Raw genomic sequence first — 13,821 nt, forward strand, 5'->3', positions numbered from 1 at the left:
TCAGGATAGTCGAGATCTTCCAGTCTGCTGGTGAATTTCCATCTGATGCCTCGATTTCTGTTGTTTGTATTTCTCATTATCCAGTCAACAATGATAATGAAAAGGAATCCTGACATGACACAGCCTTGTTTGACCCCAGATTTTACCTCGAACCAGTCCGATGTTTTGCCATCTTCTAGCACGCAGCATCTGCCTCCATCATACATGTTCTTTATGATATTGATGAATGTTTCTGGTATGCCATAGTGCTTTAGTATCATCCACATTTTCTCTTGAATGATGCTGTCGAAGGCCTTCTTGAAATCTATAAAATTAATATACAGAGGGGCGTTCCATTCCTGGCATTGTTCTAGGATGTTTCTTAGAATGTAAACTTGCTCTGTTGTGCCCCTCCCACTACGGAAGGCAGCCTGCTCGTCTCTCAGTTCTTCCTCAACACCTTCCCTGATTCTATCAATGATGATTCTGGAGAAGACCTTGGATGGTACCGACATCAGGGAAATTCCTCTATAGTTGTCACACAGAGTCAAGTCCCCCCCTTTTTTTTTTTTGGTAATTTGACAATCAATGATCGCTTCCAATCCAATGGCACTTCCTTTTCATCTATAATTCTATTGAACAGTTTAAGTAGATGTTTGGTCGAGGTTCCAATGCTTTCCTTAATAAGTTCTGGATTAATGTTGTCTATGCCTGGACTTTTTCTGGTTTTAAGTTTCTTAATAGCTTTTTTGATTTCATCTGCTGTTATATGTGAGGTGTTGATTGTCTCGATAGTGGGAGAACTAGCTATTTGGCAGTCTTCTGGTAATCTTGTATTCTCTACAGGAACATTTAGCACTTCTTCAAAATGTTCCTTCCATCTGTTCAGTGTCTCTTCTTCTTGTATTAAGAGTTGTGCCATCTTTAGATCTTACTCCGGTAGCTTTGTTTCGTTTGTTATTAGTTATTTGTTTGGTAAGTTGATATAGCTCACTTAACCTGTTCTGTGATGCTGCTTCCTCTGCCTCGAAGGCTATGTCTTCAAGCCATTTCCTTCTATCAGCTCTAGCTTTGCGCTTGACTTCCTTATCTTTCTCCTGATATTGCCCTCTCTTTCGTTCTTTAATTCTTTCAGAGCTAGCTTGATTAATTTCTTGTTTTATTTTCCTTCTTTCTTCTATTGCTGTTATTGTGGTATCTTGAATCCACTCTTTCTGTTTTCGTTTCTTATACTCAAGGATGTTTTCAGCACTCTCGTTGTATACATTTGATATTTTTGTCCAATGACTGTCTACGAAGTCTTCGTTTTCGCTTAAATTCTGAAAGCGATTTTTCAAATCCACTTGGAATGCCCTACATACATGTGAGACTTCAGCTTGTTGATATCATATGCAGTCAATGCTAGAGAGTAAACTTGACAGGTTTAAAATGAGTTTATATTTAACATTGAAGAGAAATTTAAGGCAATGCAAGTGCCAGCGATCTCGAATTGTCATTACATAAGAAAAGAATAGAGCAATTGTCACTGTCTGTTGATTCTGTTGTCCGTCGTTTGGATAGTATTGAAAATCTCTTGAATTATCTCTGGAGAAGATTTTCCTAAATACAAGCATTGTAAAACTTTGATCCCCTAGGTCCAGCCTACCCCCGGAGCCATGATCTGAACAAACTTGAATCTACTCTATATCAGGAATCTCCGCTCTTCTGGGCCAGTGGTTCTTGAGATTTTTAAATGACACCTCTATATTCTCTTGATTTTCTTCCCTTTCAAGGAGACATGTTCCTTCATTTGAACAAACTTGTATCTCATTTACCCCAGAGTGATTAATGGCAAATTTGAGTGAAATTGTCCCAGCAGTTATGGAGAAAAAGTTGAAAGTATTAAAGGTTTAAGGACGGACAAACAGACGAACAAAAAGTGATAAGAAAAGCTCACTTGGCCTTCTGCTCAGGTGAACTAAAAAGTTGATCTGTGTCATTCATACTTAAAACATGCAGCATACCCAGCGGGGGATGGGGATAGGGGGTTAAAAGGCCCGACCCCCCCCCCCTCCCGAGTCCCATCCACCCTGGGATTTATGACTTTCAAATCATTATTATTGCTACACATCCCAAAAACAAGTGGAACCATTAAGCGTTCCACTTCCAGTGCTGTTGCACCGCTTAATAATATCCACAACTGCATCCCATGGAAAAATTGGGTTACCTACAAAAAAAAAACAAAAAAAAAACCCAAAACAACAACACTGCAGATCTGTAGGTTTAAGTGTTGCTATACAACTTGTTATATCATTATCGGTTCGGACGGCAAATTTGTGGATGTATTATTAAGCAGTGCAACTTTTGTTCTACATATCTTTTCAAAAGTTTCGCGACAAAAACGTTATTGATTGCAACACTAATCCGGTTGTTCAGGCAAGCCATGAGGCCCTCTGGTCTTTTTCTTGATATTGTTCGAAAGTTCTTCCAAAACTGAACAACTTTTGTTCTATAAGTCTTGTCAATTTTTTTTTCAGAAATAAGTTATTAAAGAGGTTCGCACCTGAGATTTGGAGTAATGTCATTTTTTGGGAAGTGTATTTTTGATTTCTACAATGAAGGAGAATTAGGAAATTTAAAAGATAAACTGGGCTCGCAATGCTTGTTATTGAGCTACAGTGTTTTAAACATGACCTCTTTGAACTTAAAATTGACTCTAGGGTTATTCAATTAAACTTGATTTTTCTGTTGGTGTCACACAACATAAATCAATCATTAAATAAAATAGACTAAAAATCATGTCTTCTTACAATACAGATATACAAGTAATAGAAATAAATAATGACATTTTTGCACTTGATATATACGAAAAACATTCATGATATCATTTCAGAGTTTTAAAAGACATAATTATTAGGAGTAATGTCAATTTCTAAAATTTCACACAATTCTCAAGGTCTTGTCTTAAAATATAAAATGGAACCAAAAAAAAAAAAAAAAATAGAAAGAAAACAATGGGGTATGAGATCAAATTTTTAAATGAAGGAGAATTAAGAAATTTTAAAAAAAAAAAGGGGGGGGTGTCGCAATGCTTGTTATTAAGCTACAGTGTTTTAAACATGACCTTTTTGAATTTGAAATTGACTCAAGATACTAAAAATACTGAATTTTTATACAAAATTTCGAGTAAATTAATACTACTAGTATACACCTTTTTAACAATCGGCATTCTGTTTGGAAAAATATATCAACAAAATTTAATAAATTACAACATTTGAACTAGTTCCAAGTCTTGTATCATAAATTATAAAACTGAAATACACGTATGGGAGTATAAAAAATAGAAGGTATATTGGATGAAAAAGAAACTAATATCATGCAGATTTCGAACTTTTTGATTAATCGGATTTCCGCCACAGAATAAAATACCTGCCAAACCTTTTAAGAATTTGAATTGACACATTTTTCCCCAACTCGATAGGGTTCAGAAATAGATGTGTAATATGTTTACACCAATGTGATCAGTATTGAACCACTAAAAATAAGTGCAACGGGGAAAGACCACATTGCTATGGACGCAAGTTTGCGTGCAACGTTGGATAGGATGGAGGAGAAATTGAAGCAATATCGTCTTGACAGCTCCACTCCAAAGGGTGATAAATATCATGATACAAAAAGTCAAGACAATTTGACACATGGATCTTATGAGTTGTACCGACTAGAAGTGTTGCCAAAAGATACATCATTTTCGTTTACAGACCACAATGCACAGGGAGATGCAAATTACGAAAGGTATGACCAAAGAGGCAGGTCTCAATATGCTCATGCCAGTGGAGGGGCGCGACCGAAGGTACACTTTGCTGACGAGCAACAGGGTAAAGGAAAAGAGGATAGTGACTGGCTGAAAAGCAATCTGTCCTTTGGGGCTAGTGATCGTCAGAAGTCTTCTGAACCAGTTGTTCCTAAAGACCATAGAAGTGCATCATTCCGGACAGAGATGCCTAGAGCAGATAGAGACAGTAAAATTGCCATTAAGCCAGCAACATACGATGGCTCAAGCTCTTGGCTTGATTACAAGTGCCATTTTGAAGCCTGTGCCAATGTCAATGGTTGGGACGAGGAGAAAAAGGGATTGTTCTTTGCTTTGTCACTGCGTGGACAATCTCAAGCTGTACTTGGTGACATGCCAAGTGACAGAGGACAGCATTACGGAGCCCTTGTTAGATCCCTGCAAGAAAGATTCTCTCCTCCTAACCAGACTGATTTATACAGGGTGCAGCTGAAAGAAAGACGACAAAAGGCGACAGAGACATTGTCTGAGCTAGGCCAAGCCATTCGACGCCTTACAAACTTAGCGTATCCAACGGCGCCTGGTGAAGTCAGAGAAACACTTGCAAAGGATCATTTCATAGATGCACTGATAGATTCCGATATTCGTATTCGAATCAAACAGTCATGACCAGCAAACCTGAATGAATCTATAAGTCTCGCAGTAGAGCTAGAGGCATATAACAGAGTCGAAAGAAGGGAAAGAGAGCTAAAGGGACATTTAAGATCAGCTGTGGTAGAAGAGCAACCAGAAACAGTTGCAAGCGGCAGACTTGAGGGCTGGATGAAGTGTATAGAAGTGTATAGAAGATAGTATGAAAAGCCTAGCAGAAGAGCTGAAGGAACTAAAGACATCGAGGCAGAGAGAAAATAACAGGTGGCACAAGAACAGTGTCAAGACAGGAAATCATATGCTATGAATGTGACAAACCAGGGCACATCAAGCGCAACTGTCCTACGTTGAGAAAAAGGCCCAAACAGAAATATGGTAAAACTGATGACTGCAAGTCGAAGACTCACCCAGATGACAAAGGACCAAGTAAAGATCCCCAAGTGTCTGTTGGACTCGGATCTTCAATTGAAGAATGTGGGTTGTACGTCAGTGTCAATATCCAGAGTGAGAGGACAAAAGTTTTGGTTGACACCGGGGCTACTGTTATTCTCGTGTCGGCAAGATTGTACGAGAGATTGTCAGAAACTGTTAGACCAAACCTACATACGGTAAAGCAGACCATTATATCTGCCAATGGTACTCCACTGTCTGTCAGAGGGAAGGCGGAGTTTAACTTTACTATTGACAAAAAGACCTACCACAACGAAGCTGTTGTGACCGACATCAAGGTAGATGGCATTTTAGGTCTTCCTAAAGGCAAACAGCAGTACAATAGACATGAAATAGACATGAGCAATGAGGTGCTGAGCATTAACGGAAGGATATCATTATGTCAATAGAGGGGACACTAGGCTGTTTCCACGTTACAACAGTAGGGACTGTGAGTATTCCCCCAAGAAGCGAGGTCATTATCAAAGGGAAAGTATGTGTGCCAGATGGATTAAATCTGCCAAGATGCGATAGTATAGTAGAGCCAGTATGCAAGGAGACTATGAAAGCAGGTGCATTGACAGCAAGGACGATTGTGTGTCCACGGGAAACAGTTCCTGTAAGGTTGATGAACGTCAGTGAGGAATCCAAGGTGTTGCATACAGGGACAGTTGTAGGACAGCTGACAGAAATTGGAGAAGTACAGAAGAAGGCTATGTATGATGACATATTACCACCCAAAGAGCTACGTAAGGACCTTGCCGATTTACTCAGAAAATCGAAAAGCGGGTTGACTTCAGAACAGAGACAGAAGGCGAAAGAGTTTCTCTTTAAATATGCAAGCCTGTTTGCAGAGAATAACTTTGACTTTGGCCGAACTGGGATAGTCAAACACCATATTGAGACAGGTGACAACAGACCCATTAAACAACAACCAAGCCCATTTGATGAACGAGGTTGATAAGAACCTAGATGACATGTTGGAGAAAGGTGTTATTCAACCTTCAAGTAGTCCGTGGTCATCACCAATAGTATTAGTCAAGAAGAAAGACGGGACTCATGGGTTTTGTGTAGACTACCGGCGACTGAATAGTTGTACATTGCAAGACGCATATCCTCTCCCGAGGATTGACGAGTCCCTTGACCAGTTGTCGGGTTCCACTTGGTTTTCTACACTTGACCTCTGCTCCGGATACTGGCAAGTGGAGATGGCACCAGCTGACAAGCCAAAGACTGCATTCTCCACAAGGCGAGGGCTCTTTGAATTTAATGTCATGCCCTTTGGCTTAAGTTGTGCGCCAACAACATTTGAGCGCCTGATGGAGAGCGTTCTTTTAGGGCTACAATGGGACATATGTTTAGTCTACTTGGATGACATCATTGTCACAGGTAAGACCTTTGACCAGATGATTGAAAACCTAACAAAAGTGTTTGACAGATTACAGGATGCAAACTTAAAGTTAAAAGCCAAAAAGTGTTATCTTTTTGCAAAAGAGGTTACTTACCTCGGGCATGTTGTCTCTGAGAAGGGTGTGGCAACAGACCCAGCCAAAATTGCTGCAGTGAAGGAATGGCCGGTTCCAGCAAACGTCACCGAGCTTCGGTCATTCCTGGGACTATGAGGATATTATCGCCGCTTCATCAAGAACTTATCTGCGATGGCCAAATGTCTCCATACCTTAACTGAAAAGGGGAGATCATTTATCTGGACAACACATTGTCAGGAAGCCTTTGAAAGCTTAAAACATCACCTAACCAACTCTCCTGTCTTAACACATCCAAATTTCAACCTCCCCTTTGTATTAGATACAGATGCGAGTGATCAGGCAATAGGAGCTGTGTTGTCACAAAGCATAGATGGCAGTGAGCGGGTCATAGCATACGCAAGCAGGACACTAACCAAGTGTGAGCGTAAATACTGTGTGACAAGGAAAGAACTTCTGTCCGTTGTACACTTTGTGAAGTATTTCAGACACTACCTTTACGGTAAGGAGTTCCTTGTCCGCAGTGATCATGGGTCACTAAGATGGTTGTTTCAGTTCAAGAATCCTGAGGACCAGCTAGCCAGATGGCTAGAAACATTCAGCGCTTTCAAGTTCCAGATTCAGCATCGCCCAGGGTTGCAACATAGAAATGCAGATGCCCTAAGCAGAGTGCCATGTCGCCAGTGTGGATACGAACCAGAAAAAGATGCTCCCGTTTGCAATGCAGCAAAAGCAGGTGCTATTGAGGAGCCATATAGCAGGATAAAAGATGTACAAGATCAGGACAGTGACTTGAAGCTTGTCAAGAGTTGGTTATATAAGAGAAAAAGACCTGATTACAAAGAGATAAGTGGCTTAGGATATGTTGTAAGATCTCTTTGGTCCCAATGGAATATCCTTGTCCTGGACAATGCTATTTTGTACAGAAAGTACACTGAAGGAGATAGACATTTCTCTAGCCTGCAGGCAGTAGTACCAGCAACCGAGCGCAGAATGGATCTCCAATTTTGTCATGACTTGGAGACTGTTGGTCATTTGGGTGTTACCAAGACGCTTGCGCGAATCCGTCAGAAATATTACTGGCCATGTCTACAGGCAGATACTAGGGCCTATATTGCCGGTTGTGAGAAATGCTCCAGAAGGAAAAGTCCTCAGATGAAAAAGAAAGCACCATTGACACTAGTAGAAAGTGGATTACCAATGGATAGAATTGCAACGGATATCCTTGGAGAACTCACAGTCAATGAAAATGGCAACAAGTATATACTTGTTGTTTCCGATTATTTCACCAAGTGGACTGAGAGTTTTCCCATGCCTAATATGGAGGCAGCGACAGTTGCAAGAATAGTAGTAGAAGAAGTAGTGTCAAGATTTGGCGTGCCGTCCAGTATTCACTCAGACCAAGGACGCCAATATGAAAGTGAACTTTTCTCTGAGATGTGTCGTGTGCTTCAAATAAAGAAGACTCGAACCACTCCGTATCACCCGCAAAGTGACGGAATGGTCGAGCGCTTTAATAAGACACTTGCCACAATGTTAAGTGCATATGTTAATGAGCACCACTCTGACTGGGACAATTACCTTCCTTATGTAATGATGGCATACCGAGCTTCAGTACATGAAACCACTGGTTTCACACCAAATTACATGATACTCGGAAGAGAGGTATCTACGCCTCTTGACATAATGTATGAGATGCCAAACGCAGTGAAGTATATACCCAAAAATAAATGGGCTTGGCAACTCAAAGAAAGAATGGAAGTAGCACATAAATATGTCAGAGAGAATATCAAGACAGCAATGGTACGCCAAAAGAAATACATGATCAGAAGCTCTCGTGGCAAAAATTTAGCAAAGGAGATCAGGTATATGTCTATTTCCCTTTGAGGAAAGTTGGTCTGTCTCCAAAGTTCACAAGCTACTGGAGAGGTCCATATGAGATTATGGACAAAATCAGTGATATCACGTTCAAAGTGAACTGTGGGACACGTGGAAAAGCCCAAGTTGTACACGTAGACAGACTCAGGTTGAAGCGCGAACAAATTTTGCGGAACGAGGAAGAAAGTCCTCTGGAAAATGCTAATCCTAGTACCGTTGTAAGTGAGGAGCCGGAGATAGAACATCTACCAAGTGAGGTTGACAACAACCTTGAGACTCTTCGTTCTGGTAGAACAAAAAAAAGCTCCGGGTTGGCTCCAAGACTATGTATATTAGCTTGTTGGGTTACCTAGGCAGGGTAACCAGTTGTAAATAGTAGCCAGTTTGATTTCTTTACGTGGTATTGTTCATTGTCAAGTATGTTTAGGAGTTTTGTTTAAACAAACAATCACTTAATTTTTGTCATTTCAGGAACATGCCTAACACTAAGATAACCAGTCGTGGGGATACAGTACGGAAGTGTGCGTTTTGCCCTTTCCAGTTATCGAATCACACCATATAGAGAGACCATATGGCTCAGTGTTATGAGAACAGATTCTTCTGCAAACAGTGTGACTATTCCACAGACAAGAAGATTAATTATCTGAGGCATGTCAAACGAAAGCATTCAACAAGACAGAGTGAGAAAAATGACCATCCCTCGTGTAGCAAGGTGACGGAGGATACATGTGACGACCATACTGTAGAAGATACGCAAAGTAGTGAGAACATTTCGTCTAAAGGGACAGAAGGAGACAATGATGGATCTGCATCAGAGGATGAGGACGCGTGGTTGGCTGAAGACCCAGATGTTAGTGTTGGGGAAGCTATAGAGACTGTGCAGCTTGAAAGGAGAAGTCAGGAGACAGAAAGGCGATCAACATGTGATCCTACTGTTAGGAAGAGAACTTCTCCAATGCCAGTATACAGCCCAGCACCACCCAAGGTAGCTCGACCTTGTTCTATTATGATTGAGTCTGAGCAGAGAGATCCTCCTGTCCAGTCAGCTAGGTCTGCAGACTTGCAGACAGAGAGAGACATGGTAGACTCCTGTACTCAGAGTCAGTCCGGTATACAAAGTCAATAACTACAACCACCATTGTCAGAAAGAATGGGAGAAAGTCATCACCGTGAAGAAGGAGAAAATGTTGCAGGTTGTAGAAAGCAGACTTGTGACATGTGTAATAGAACAGATAGGCTAACATTTGAGCAGACAGTTCAGCAGTCTCTAAATTCTTCATTTATTTCTGTGTAATCTAATCTTTGTTTTGTGCCAAATAGTGCAATGTTATCTTGTGAATATTGTCATGCGGGACGCATGAGCTTAAGGGGGGAGAAATGAAGCGGTTGAGAGTTACTCCCCTTTGCAGTATTTTGTAAATCAAGAAATCATTGTATATAATTTAATTAACGTGTTAATTGATTAAAAGAAATTACAAGAGTGAATGTTGTATGTATATAAATAAGATGAAAAGGAATGTTTGGTTCAGATGAACAAAGTAAGCTCAAAAATCGGATTCTTGCCTATAGAAAATTATGCTTATTGACGTAAAGATTATTTATGTAAGAAAATGGCCGGGGTACTAGGGTGTGAATTGAAGTGTTCAACTTGCATGACGACGAATTATTGTCAGGCCTAATTACAAACTAGAGACCATAGTCGTGAGAGTCAGAACTAGTACTAGTGTAAGTAGTTATCATAGTTATACTACTGTTTGAAAAGTGACCCAGTGATCACAGTGAGCCAAGTTGACTACGGGTCGTGTGGTTATACTAGTGTTTGCATAAGCCAAGTGGCAAGTGCGGGTGACCAAGTGGCAAGCTACCAAGTGGCAAGCTGCCAAGTGGTGTGGGTAGCCAAGAGGCAGCACCTTGATTAAAATAGGCATAAGTGATTTCTCTTTGTTAATTATAGCACTAGGCAAGTGACACAAGCATATCTGTATATTTATGTTCCCCAAACAAAGTTTCGGAACATATTGTTTTTACTCTGTTTCTTATTATTATTATTATGTTCCCCAAACAAAGTTTGGGAACATATTGTTTTTACTCTGTTTCTTATTATTATTAAGGTCTTCCGTTTCCAACGGAAGACCTTTTAGTGATTCTACTGTTTATTATTAAGGTCTTCCGTTTCCAACGGAAGACCTTCTAGTGATTCTACTGTTTATTATTATTATTATTTTTTTTTTTCCCTTTCGTCTCCTAAACCGTTGGATGGATTTTCCTGAAACTTTCACAGGTTATAGACAACGATGGTACCTCGAGGCGTTTTTTTCATTTTTTCAAAATTCACTTCCGTTCGTCAGATACGTCCGATTTTCCGGTTTTTGAAAGAAACATTGTCCGGGGGTAAACTTGAAAACCACAAAAGATAATCGAATGAAACTTTCAGGGATGACAGATCTATCTTCTCTATGGTGCATGCACGTAATATTTTTTGTCGCCGTCACTTCCGGTCGTCACCGGAAGTGATTAAATAAATCATCAATTTCAAACTTTTTTCTTTCAAATTGAAACCTATATCGTTTTACTAGGTCTAGTTCTAATTCTCAAAAAATGTTGATCCCACCGGAAGTAGAATCTCCAACTTCCGGTTATATCAAAGAAAGACAATTAATTCTCTCATTTTTCAGTGCCATAAATCTTGGTCATGAAACCAGTTAATGAGTTGAGTTTTACATATATTATAGTCACTATAAATGTCTAGAGTAACGTCAAATATTTTTGTAAAATTCACTTCCGGTCGGCAAATACGGCTTATTAGCTGTTTTCGTTGTACAGCGTTTTTCTCAGCAACGGTTAAAGATACAGTCATCAAATTTTCAGACTTAATAGATCTTACTTTGTAGGCGTGCAGTAGGGGGTTAAGAATGTCGGCCGTCACTTCCGGTCGTCACCGGAAGTGATTAAATTAATCATCAATTTCAAACTTTTTTCTTTCAAATTGAAACCTATATCGGTTTACTAGGTCTCGTTCTAATTCTCAAAAAATGTTGACCCCACCGGAAGTTGAATCTCCAACTTCCGGTTATATCAAAGAAAGACTATTCATTCTCTCATTTTTCAGTGCCATAAATCTCGGTCATAAAACAAGTTAATGATTTGAATTTTACATATGTTAGAGACACTATACATGTCTAGAGTATACTTAAATATTTTTGTAAAATTCACTTCCGGTCGTGAGATATGGGGTGGATATATTGAAGCCTTGTTTTTTCAGTTTCTCAATAATGAATATAGATAGACGCTTGAAACTTGTCGAGTTGATTAACTAACATTAGTCCATTGTACACATACATTCAATTTTTTCGTCCGTCACTTCCGGTCTATACCGGAAGTGTTTTAAAAAATGTCGATTTTCCGATTTCTTCGAGTGATTTCTCAGAGATAGCTGGATATATTTTCTTGAAATTTTCAGGAATAATGTCTTATGAAATGACCTTGCTATAATTATTTTTGTTTTTACAAAATTCACTTCCGGTCGAAAAATATGGCCGATATTCTGTCTCTCAAAAGGAATTTTGTCCAGCATTTTTCTTGGAAAAGGTAAAATATAGGTTCATCAAATATTCAGGGATAATCAATCTCCGTTTATAAGCGTGCAGTAGGGGGTTGAACCGTCACTTCCTGTCGTCACCGGAAGTGATTGAAGGAATCGCAAATTTCAAACTTTTTCTTTCAAATTGAAACCTATACTAGTTTATTAACTCTCTTTCAAAGTGTCAAAAGAATATTGAGTCTGTCGGTAGTCAAAACAACTACTTCCGGTTTCTTCATAAAATACCTTTTTTCTTTTTGTCTCTTTCTCCCCATAAATCTCGCTTATATTTGAAGTCTTTCATATGATTTTCACATGTCTTAATAAAAAGTATCAACTTCTAGAGTTTTGATGATTTTGTTTTTCAAAATTGACTTCCGGTCGGTAGTAACCTACTACTTTCTCTTTCTTTAGTCTACTTCTTTTTGTTGAGAACTCTTTCAGATAGAGACGTGAAATTTTCAGGGAATATAGACAGTAAAGAGTCGCTGTCATTTATAGGAAAACACATCTGAATAGTACTTCCGGTCGTCACCGGAAGTTACAAGAAATGAGTAAAAAATTCGATTATACACTTCTCATTTATTTTTAAAGTACATTCTCTGATATATTTGAATGGTTTTTGTAGGATCAGAAAACTCTTTACCGGAAGTGAACAAACGGAAGACCTACTCATTACTAGTAATGAGTTTCTAGTTATTATTATTATTATTATTATTATTATTTTCCCTTTCGTCTCCGAGACCGTTGGATGGATTTTCCTGAAACTTTCACAGGTTATAGGGAACGATGGTACCTCGAGGCGTTTTTTTCATTTTTTCAAAATTCACTTCCGTTCGTCAGATACGTCCGATTTTCCGGTTTTTGAAAGAAACTTTGTCCGGGGGTAAAGTTGAAAACCACTAAAGATAATCGAATGAAACTTTCAGGGATGATAGATCTATTTTCTCTATGGTGCATGCACGTAATATTTTTTGTCGGCGTCACTTCCGGTCGTCACCGGAAGTGATCAAATAAATCATCAATTTCAAACTTTTTTCTTTCAAATTGAAACCTACTTTGGTTTACTATATCTCGTTCTAATTCTCAAAAAATGTTGACCCCACCGGAAGTTGAATCTCCAACTTCCGGTTATATCAAAGAAAGACTATTCATTCTCTCATTTTTCAGTGCCATAAATCTCGGTCATGAAACTAGTTAATGAGTTGAGTTTTACATATATTATAGTCACTATAAATGTCTAGAGTAACGTTAAATATTTTTGTAAAATTCACTTCCGGTCGGCAAATACGGCTTATGAGCTGTTTTCGTTGTCAATCGTTTTTCTCAAAAACGGTAAAAGATAGAGTCACCAAAATTTCAGAGTTAATAGATCTCACTTTGTAGGGGTGCAGTAGGGGGATAAGAATGTCGGCCGTCACTTCCGGTCGTCACCGGAAGTGATTAATAAATCATAAATTTCAAACTTTTTTCTTTCAAATTGAAACCTATATCGGTTTATTAGGTCTCGTTCTAATTCTCAAAAACTATTGACCCCACCGGAAGTTGAATCTCCAACTTCCGGTTATATGAAAGAAAAACTATTCATTCTCTCATTTTTCAGTGCCATAAATCTCGGTCATAAAACAAGTTAATGATTTGAATTTTACATATGTTATAGACATTATAAATGTCTAGTGTAGATTTAAATATTTTTGTAAAATTCACTTCCGGTCGTGAGATATGGGGTGGACATATTCAAACCTTGTTTTTTCAGTTTCTCAATAATGAATATAGATAGACGCTTGAAACTTGTAGAGTTGATCAACTAACATTAGTCCATTGTACACATACATTCAATTTTTTCGTCCGTCACTTCCGGTCTATACCGGAAGTATTTGAAAAATGTCGATTTTCCGATTTCTTCGAGTGATTTCTCAGAGATGGTGGATAGATTTTCTTGAAATTTTCAGGAATAATGTCTTATGAAAGGACCTTCCTATAACTATTTTTGTTTTTACAAAATTCACTTCCGGTCGGAAAATATGGGCGATTTTCTGTTTCTCAAAAGG

The 13,821-nt window shown here is 38.8% G+C and overlaps 1 protein-coding gene across 1 annotated transcript; it reads left to right on the forward strand.

Moving 5' to 3' along the window:
- Positions 1-5,390: 5,390 nt before the first annotated feature.
- On the forward strand, positions 5,391-5,789 carry LOC125676442 (uncharacterized). Its single transcript, XM_048914306.2, has one exon. It carries the CDS (start codon positions 5,391-5,393, stop codon positions 5,787-5,789), a length of 399 nt encoding a protein of 132 aa, XP_048770263.2.
- Positions 5,790-13,821: the final 8,032 nt, after the last annotated feature.

The sequence above is a fragment of the Ostrea edulis genome, chromosome 3 (assembly GCF_947568905.1).
Source record: "Ostrea edulis chromosome 3, xbOstEdul1.1, whole genome shotgun sequence".
In the NCBI taxonomy this organism is placed as follows: Eukaryota; Metazoa; Mollusca; class Bivalvia; order Ostreida; family Ostreidae; genus Ostrea; species Ostrea edulis.

Excerpts from the sequence above, each read along its gene's own strand:
- LOC125676442 (XM_048914306.2), top strand. The coding sequence starts at position 5,391 with ATGAAAGCAGGTGCATTGACAGCAAGGACGATTGTGTGTCCACGGGAA.